Source organism: Dendronephthya gigantea, unplaced genomic scaffold (assembly GCF_004324835.1).
Source record: "Dendronephthya gigantea isolate DGI-Jeju-01 unplaced genomic scaffold, DenGig_1.0 000144F, whole genome shotgun sequence".
NCBI lineage: Eukaryota > Metazoa > Cnidaria > Anthozoa > Malacalcyonacea > Nephtheidae > Dendronephthya > Dendronephthya gigantea.
In genome coordinates this window covers 176,455-186,250 of record NW_021163154.1, presented here as the reverse complement: position 1 = coordinate 186,250, position 9,796 = coordinate 176,455, and the positions used below count along the sequence as shown (strand labels likewise).

The 9,796-nt window shown below is 36.1% G+C and overlaps 1 protein-coding gene across 1 annotated transcript; it reads right to left on the bottom strand.

The window, feature by feature from the left end:
- Positions 1-5,841: 5,841 nt before the first annotated feature.
- Positions 5,842-9,038, bottom strand: LOC114536775 (macrophage mannose receptor 1-like). Its single transcript, XM_028558126.1, has 4 exons — positions 8,895-9,038; positions 7,733-7,959; positions 6,938-7,052; positions 5,842-6,297 (listed from the first exon to the last, which is right to left on the bottom strand). Exons 2-4 carry the CDS (start codon positions 7,871-7,873, stop codon positions 5,888-5,890), a joined length of 666 nt encoding a protein of 221 aa, XP_028413927.1. The 5' UTR covers positions 7,874-7,959; positions 8,895-9,038; the 3' UTR covers positions 5,842-5,887.
- Positions 9,039-9,796: the final 758 nt, after the last annotated feature.

Below are 9,796 nucleotides of genomic sequence, written 5' to 3'. Positions count from 1 at the left end.
AATGGTCATCATTTCTGTGTATATAATGGGTCTTAATCGCTTCAGTTTTAAATATGAATACATTCGCTTATTATCCTGATTGCATGTGGGAAACAAAGAAGTAAATTGCTATTTAATTGAATGATTCAACCACGCTTAACTCCAAAAGAAGGTTTGGATGAAATTCATATTTTGTTTTGTTATAGACGTGAGAAACACCAAAATATTCAATCGAACTAGCATATTTGTGGTTGCACTTTACTTATGTAAATTTAATCAAGTATGGTTACTTGCAATATGTAGAGCATCATTTGCTACTACATTCACCAATGTCTACACCAGTGCAAAGATTTGAAGGCAGGTCCTGGGCCACTGCTGGTGCATAAAAACAATCTGCATGTGCTCTTATGTGAAAATTCCTTCCATGTCAGAATCACACAATATCTTTGTAGTATCATGCGTTTCCTAGGCATGCTGATGAGCCCTGATATTTGGCGAAACAGTCGCATTGCATCTTCACCCCCCCCCCCGACGAATGCGACGTCTCCCCCCTGAATTTCTTGACTGAAATGTTTTGACTAAGGTACGAAAAATCCTAGATCCGCCCCTGATCCGTATAACTCATCTGTGGATAGATTATGGATAGAACACGCTTTTGAATCCGTTCCAGGGAGTTTGACAAATAAGAGGGTAGAGCAAAGTGGAATACTTGGCAGCTAAATTCTATAACTGGTCTGATGCAGGTGGTGTAAAAATTTAAAACATCAGTTTCAGGGACGTGGGCCCGTTTCAAATGAATGATAAAATAGATACTTTTGTTGGCTTTCTTAATAATGTTGTTGATATGTTGGTTCCACTTTAGATCACTGGTTATTGTCAGTTCTAGGATTCTGGCATGCTTGACTACTTCGATATGACCTGAGTTAATCTTTAGGCGAGGGAAATCTTTCTCAACTTTAGTGAAACTGATTACGATTTCCTTGCACTTCGAGGTATTTAGTTGCATCTTATTTTCTACCGACCAGTTTTGAACGCAATCGACTGCATCTTGAATATTACTGGATGAGTCTCTATGAATAATTTCTGATGCAGTAGTATCGTCAATGTATTTCCAACGCTCGAAATGAGGAGGGCGGAGGTCATTTATCATAAGAATAAACATCCAGGGTCCCAGTTTGGTTCCCTGATGGACACCGGAAGGGATAACAATCCATTCGGACTTACAATCTCTTGCTAATTTCACTCGTTGTTGTCTGTTCATGAGGAAGTCGACCACCCATCACTTGATGAAAGTTGGCATAGGTAAATTGATGACTTTTTTTGCTAGAATTTTGTAGTCAATCAGGTCAAAAGCCTTTTTGTAATCAAATAATACCACTCTTACTGCATTACCTGTTCCATCAGTGGCTTGAGACCAAGAATGAATCATAGAAATTAAAGCTTTGGTAGCAGAAGATCGAGGGATGCCACCAAATTGAAAGGGATCTATTACCGTAAGCACAGCTGGGGCGAAGTATTTTTCCACGACAAATTCCTCCGCAAGCTTAGATAGGACAGAAGTTAACGATATAGGTCTAAGGTGTTTGTTTATGTCCTTAAAAGGTTTCTTCTTTGGAATGGGTGTTATATTAGCCTGTTTACACGACAAGGGAAGCTTCTTTTGTTTGTAAGAGGAACTCAATAGGTTTGATATAGGAGGGGCAAGGATTTCGGCATAATCTCGAAGAATCCAGTTTGGAATGTCATCGGGACCTGGGGCTTTGGATGGATTTAGGCGTTTCAGTTTTTTAAACACCATTTCACTATCAGTCAGGCTCATATCTAAATCTGGTGGATCGTCAGGGATTCCTTCGAACATTTCAGATTTCTACGTCTGAGGCATCTAATGGACTGTAAAAATTCATTGGTTCTAATAGGCTATTCAATCTGAGAAACCTTTATGTGTTAGATGTTCTGTATCCTCGATATGAAGTTGATTCAGCAGGCAGCTGGTTACTGGTTTCATACCTCAAAATACGTTTAACTTCCGACCACCATGATTTCGGGTTGGACTTTTTTAGATTGGCAACTCTGGTAGCAAAATATTTTCCCCTAAAGGATTTCCTCATTCTGTTCACTCTATTCCGATAGAATTTAAAAAGTGAAGTGTTATTAGACGAAAAAGCACGTTGTCTCAGTTTTATCAGTTGTTTCAATTTTTCTGTGATCCAAGGAGTGTCGTTGTGATGGAATTTTACCTGCTTCTCTGGCATTAGAGTATCATAACCAGATTTAATGATGGAACATAAAAAATTACATTCATCATCGCAGGATATGGTTGAGTTTACAATATGCCAGTCGATGTTACACAGGAAACGACCAAGTTCATTCTTACGTAACTGACGAGTGTCTCTTTTGATGACGGTTCTTCTACTTGAGATACCAACAGGTCTTCTAGTTTTGGGCTCAACAATTATTACATTATGGTCTAATAAACCTAGAGGAAGCAATACAATAGCTGATTTTGTATCATAAAATTTGTACATGTTCGTAAGTATGAGGTCTAGGGTATTGGTACCTCCCGTTGGTTTGTTTACCAATCGCCTTAACTGAAAGTCACGACAGAGGTCTCTGGTATCGAACTGGTTAAAGTCACCGGCAATGATGATGCCACACCCTGGGAAAAGACTATCAATTCGTGTCAAAGATTCAGATAGATATTCAAAGAGATCTGCATTATTAGAACTTGGTGTGTGGTAAACACATGCTGAAACGATACAGTTTATTCCTCTTGGTAATCTAGGTAGCCTAACATGTGTCCATAATACCTCAAAGTCTGGATGTTCGATGTCGGGTAGTCGTTTAAACATAATAGAGTTCTTTATCTACACGCAAACGCCGCCATGGGTGCCGAAGACGCGGTCTCGCCTTAAGTGGTGGTAATCAGTTAAGGTCACATGATTGTCACAAATGGATTCTCGTAGCCAGGTTTCAGTAACAAAAATTAAATCGAAACTGTTTCCAGACGTTAGAATACGTAACTCGTCAATCCTGGGGACTAGGGACATAACGTTAGTCAATAAGATTCTTGGGGAAAATTCTGAGTTTTGAGCAGGTAATAGATTCCTATTGTCTACATGTGAAGTAATACTGGAGTTTGAACTGCTGCCGATGCCACTTTCCAGGATGGGAGTATCAGCGGGAATACTTTGCCTCAATGATATTAAATTATTTCCATTTCACCCGTTTTGCTTTGATCTATACACACGACTACGGGAGGAAATTCTAACTGGTATTAAGTTGGCCATTATACATACGTAGAGTAGTTCCCGTCGAGGGTCAAATTTGTTTTCCGTTCTGAGGGATTCTTAACAATTTCTCTCGGTCGCCATGGTTTACAACTAACGAATTTCGGCCAAACGTTATCTTCTAGCACTTGTTAACTGACCGCTGAGGGAACATGGATCTTAACTGATAGTGTTCTTTTGCGTCGACTGGGGAAAGCGGAAATGTATGTTGGAATTATGTTTCGTCGCTCAAGATACGAGAGGATTTGACTTTCTTTGACGTTATTAGCTACACCAGACAGGAAATATTTCTTTGTTTTATTTCGCTTTCTATTGACTCCAATAAAGCCCTCGGGGACGCAAGATGACTCAATGCTATTATTGATTTTACGTTGTGGAGTATCACCAGTTGTATTTATATTGTCTGTATCAGACTTTTCATTGATGTCTTTACAATTACGGGATGCCACTACATTTGCATAGGTCGGTTGATGTCCGTCTTTTGTTAATTGTTCAGCGCTGGTCGTGTTGTTATCCTCTGTTGACTCATTTAGCACTGAAATAATTTCACGCCCAATGTTCTCAATAGGGTTTGTGAATTCATTCGAGACAATAGAGCTGTCGAAAGCTGGCGTATTTGCATTAACACTTGACTCAGCCCGAATTTCATCGCATTTGCTAAGATTATTTTTACTTTTATCCATAAACTCTTGAAATTGTGAGATTACTGACGTTAAGTGAGAAATGGATCCCGATAATACTTGAATTGCTTCAGCATTCACTTTCTGGCCGACTTTTATGCATTCAAGGTCGTCACTAACATCAGCTGATTGCACGTTTGATTGCCGGGTGTCTGAGATAAGCGATTCGTCTTCGTCGAGTTTACAGATCTCTTTACACAGTTCTTTTATAATGACATTCGCTTTTCCACCATTAAAGTACAACAGGTTCTTGTTCTTTCTCCATAAAATAGATGAGTCATCAAACGTGAACAGCTTTTTGTCACTTGCGGGCTGCGACCAAATTCCTTCCAATTTTAGATTTTCACTTACAAACAGTTTTAATGATTCGAGGTCACCCGTCCAAGCGAAACTCAACTTATCGCTTAATTTGTTATCCATAAGCAAATACAAGGCTTTTGGCTAGTATAAACCTATATTCTTGATTGGTATACAGACTTTATATGGTATATATTTGATAAAAACGAGGAGCTCGAAAACTCACGTCATGCTCTGTCATAGGAGGTTATATTCGACAGTAGTCACGGTAATTACCGTATTTCGAATTTCATTCATGTCATACTGTGCCTTATAAATGTAGCTAAAATAGTTGAGGTTCCGATATTGTGAAACGAAGGTCTGAATTATAATGATCGACCCGTGCTCTCAGCTAAGCTATTTCAGTTAACAATTGCATGTTTGTTCATACCTGCACTTCATTCCTTGTCGGCGACAACACAGCATTCAAACTGTATCAAAGTCCTGGAACGCGTTCCGGACGCGTGCCGGACGCGTTCAAGGACGCGTTCGGAACGCGTTCTGGAACACGATTTAAACGCGTTCTGGAACGCGTTCTGGAACGCGTTTGGAACGCGTTCTGGAACGCGTTCGGAACGCGTTTTTGATTAAGTTACTTCTGAGCAGTATTGTATGTATCTACACCATAGGATTCATCATCATCAATGAAATGTGGTGAATTTGAATTCTTGCTACCCACATCTACTAAAGATCTGACTGTCATAATAAAAGAAATGGCCCAAAAATCATGTGTTCTGAATCCAGTTCCTTCTAAGATCGTGCAGGAATGTTTGACTGCATGATTTGTTATCGCCGATTATGAATATAATAACAACTCACTAGAGACTGTTACTGTATCTGTAAACCTAAAATGTGCGGCTCTAAAACCAAATCTGAAGAAAGATAACATGAACACTGATGAATATCCTAGCTTTCGACCGATCTCAAGCCTTAAATTTGTGTCTATAAAAAGTTGTGACAATTCAATTGGATCAACACATCATGAGAAACAATCTAAGTGAATCTCTACAGTCTGGTTACAAGAAACACTACAGCACTCAAACAGCTTTGGTAAAGGTTCAAAACGATATCCTCCAAGCTTTGGAAAATCAAAATGCATGCATTGATTTTAGTTCTCTTAGCCCTTTCTTCGGTATTTGAAACTGAAGACCTTATATATATAGGGCCAAGAGAACTAAGATCAATGCATTTTGATTGTCCAAAGCTTGGAGGATATCGTTTTGAACCTTTACCAAAGCTGTTTGAGTGCTGTAGTGTTTTTTTGTAACCAGACTAAAATATGTAGAAAGTTATGACTGCATTACAAATTAAATACGACACACATGTTTTTATTTTATATTGACCACTAACATATTTACAACAATTAAATTAACAAATTCAAATTACTACTTTCTCCTGTTAAAAAGTCCAGGTATACGATCAAATCACAAACTAGTTTAATTTGTTAGGGCCCAGACTACACCCATCAGGCCTATAAGCCACCAGCCGCGGACCAAGGATAAATTAAGTTTAAGTACTTTATATATTAATGGAGATAAATTTTATAAAATTGTCTTACATTTCTTTGCATTGTATATGAAGTACTGTTCAGAAGTAATGAAAACTTTAGGAATTACCTAAAGGCTTTGCAGTACATATGTTTTCTGTTGTACCGAAGATTTTCCAATGATTCCATGTGCCATTGTTATTACCTAGACAAGCCTTATATAATTGACACTTCGTACCTAGGTATAACCTAAAAATTGTTCCACCGACCAGAATGAAGTCTTCAGAACATGACCAGCGTTGGCCAGGTACACTATTATCACAACAAGACACACGAACCTTGCTTTTAAATTTAATCTCGCCTTCAACATCCAGACATTTATTCGAGTTTTTGTTAATGAGTTGATTTCCTCCATTTATCCACGACCATTTTTGCTTTGCGTCATTTGGCTCACAGGGCTTTCCTACAACGATGTCATTGCTACTGACCGATAAACATTTGATGTGAGCAGAAATATAAATGGAAAAGTCTAAAACAGAAAATATATATCATGGTGATTAGAAAAATTAATATAGTTCAGCCCCGAAATCCGAATAGCTCTCATAATAGATCACTAATTACTAGTTTACAGATCACTAGTCTAGATGTTTTAAGTTCTCTATTTCTACTTAAATCTATCGTTCTATATTCTACTTAATCATTCCATATTCTCCATTTTACGTGTCTTTATAGTTAGAGTAAACACAAGGTTACGTTTTTTTTTATGTAAAAGACCACAAGGGCCTATCTATTTCAGGGAACTGTATTCACATAAACAATGACCTGAACCTGAAAAGGCAGTTCTATCGAGTTTTATATACTTTCAGTGATTTCAATAAAGAGCAATCAATTCCAATAAATTCTGTCGAGTCACTTCGTGAAACCATTTGGAAAAGAAAACGGCAGAGATGACACTATGTTATAGAAATCGGCGGTCATTTTACGTTTTACATCTTAGTTATGTTAATTTGCAAAATTACAATTTTTGGAAATTTAGCTGCCTCATTTAGCTTGCCTATACTTACAGCTAGCAAAAACTTTGCAAATATTGTGATGACCATGCAGTAATAATACACCTATATACCAGAATGTACTCTATACTATAAGAAAAACTAGTTATATTATCTTACAGATTCCACGTTGACATGTTCTTTCCATTTTATCGTGATAACAATGGAAGGTGATATTTTGTTCTTTACAGAGGTTTTTGAATGTTTCCCCCAGAGATAGATTCTCCTCGCAACTCTGAAACAAGTGTTCATAATAATTTATTTAATACCACTGAAAAGTTCATTAAGCTAGCCTTTCTTCAACGGGACCCTATATGTGGGTTACATTCAATTATGGCAATAGGGGATGAAAAGAGACATTAATTAAAAAACGAAATCGAGAATTTCGAGAATCGGGTTGCCTAATTATATAGGCAGGTGACATCAATCACTCATTTTAATTTTTAAAATGACGAAAGATATTAGGACATTTTTTAGGAACAGGCCAATGATTTAGCAACGTTTGCTTTACTGATTCAGGATTACAAATTGCCCGACTTTCCTGTGATTTCATACCCCTCGTACCCCTTAATCTTTCCTATTCCATTCTAGTTATAGAAATAAAAGAAACATTGGCGCCAATGATTCTACGGGAAATTATCTTTGTGTGCATTTATAGGGGCAATTATCTTTATGTTTCTGTACGAGAAAGTTTAATTGAACAAATGTGATGGGGAACTCTTATCAAACAAAAGCGAGCAAACATGCCATATCACAGCTGCAGCCTCGACAATGTTAACTTTTCATTTTTACCTATGGTTGCCAATAGCAATTTCAATTTTTCACTTACAGCTGTAATCTTTGGACAATTGCATGCGAGAAGCAAAAGTATATACGTTTTTCGTTAACCCCGGTAAATTGTGTATATATACTCACGCAAAATGTTTCCAAGTCTTGGTGAAGTATCCACTCTCCCTTTGCAAAAACTTTAACATCCTTTTGTGAAGTACTATTGCTGATTTGACAGTTTATTTCATCTCGTGCTAATTTAGGTCTGTAGTTGTAAGCCACACACATTTGTTCTTCCAGGCACTTTAAGGAGCATTCAATTTCAGAATGAACAACATAACTTGATATGACATCGTCAGTTGCTAACCAGTTGCCTGTAAAAAAAATTATACCAAACGTCTAGATCTTGTCATATAATCCATGAGGATTTCATGATCAACTGCTTTGAACGCTGCGGACATGCTTATTATTCTCAGTAAAAATGTTATTATGAGCCTTCTGTGCTAAGAAAGCCTTTATGTGCTTAATATTCTACCAGGTAACCCAAAAAAGTGCACCAATTTCATTCAAAAATAGTTTTATTTCTTATCGAAATAAAAAAACTTTCATTAGTTAGAGGAAAGACTGACTTAGATTTAAGTATATTATGAACTTATAGTACTAATTTTTAGGAATATCCAGGGAGATATCACTTTTCAAAATCGGTACATTATTTCGGGCATATCTACTTTATGCAAAACACGCTCTATTACTATTACTTCACTACATATACTTGCATACATAATATTATATCATTTCATCATTGTCTTTCTCCTAAACATACCGTAACTCCTGTTTAGACGAGACGAAATTTTTTTCAACTGATGACGTTCATTTTTTGCGGGGTCTCTATATTGTTTTAAATCTTACTGCCAGCCAACGTGCAGATTATTTCTCGCGTTCTCCTAAACTCCCGCGCGTGTTTGAATGTAACATAAATTAAACAAGGAGAATGTTTTCTTTTATAAATATGCCATATCTTTATATAGTTGTATACATGATATTATATCATTTCATCATCTTTTTTCTCCTGATCATGCCGTAACTATTGTTTAGAAGAAACGTAGAAACTATTTTATTTAACTAATGTTTATTTTTGTGGAATTTCTATATTGTTTTATATTTTACTGCGAAATTCTAAATACCAAGTTTATACCGAAAATAAATACTATTTCTTACAATACTATTTCTTATTCCCGTCCCATTAAACATGGTACACGAATGGATTGTGTCGAACAAATAAATAATCGATCACAACATTGCTACTCACCGTTTTTCCTCACTGTTTTGAAATATTTTTGATATTCAAAAGATGATTTCGATGCTGTGGTGTTGCAATCGATATCTTTCAGCAACAAGAAATAAACCAATATTATATATACATTGGCACTCGTTCAGTTCAGTTACTTTAAACTTGAGATGAGCGATTGAACGTCAGTCCACGCAGTGAAACTGGCAACACACGAGTTGAAAAGTATTGTACGTCTGTGAATGAGGAAAGATGGAAAGAAATATTCCAGAACACCTGCGTCACTTTATTCTCATTGACATACATCTATCACTATGAAAGTTTTATATTGATAGTTATTATTAATATTTAATTTATATATACCAAAACAAACAAAGTTGTTTTATTATTGTACTGCATGTATATAACGCGAAAGCTACAATAATTGTTTTTAAGATTGATCACTTTTCAAATGTTAATTAAACAATTTCAATATCAATGATAAATCTTATATAATCAATGGCAAATACTCTAAGATGCACCCTTGAAAAAGGGAACTTAATCAGTCAAAATAACTAATTTAATTTCCTGCACAGTTTAATAAAAGTGGTAAAAAAATTTGGAAGCATGTAAAACTTTCCGCGCGTAAAGAATACGCGTAAGATGAAAGCAGCCTTTAGTGAAAGCAAAGGTGCGTGCGTAAAATAGGGTTGTCATCTCGTGCATAATCATGTTTACAAATTAAGCTGCACAGCCTGCACTGATGAGGCGTTATCAACACGATTTATCATGATGCATCCATCATCATGAAAGTTTTATATTGATAGTTATTAATAATATTTAATTTATGTATATCGTCTTCCTAAACAAAAAGGATGTTATATATATATATATATATATAATATATATATATATATATATATATATATATATATATATATATA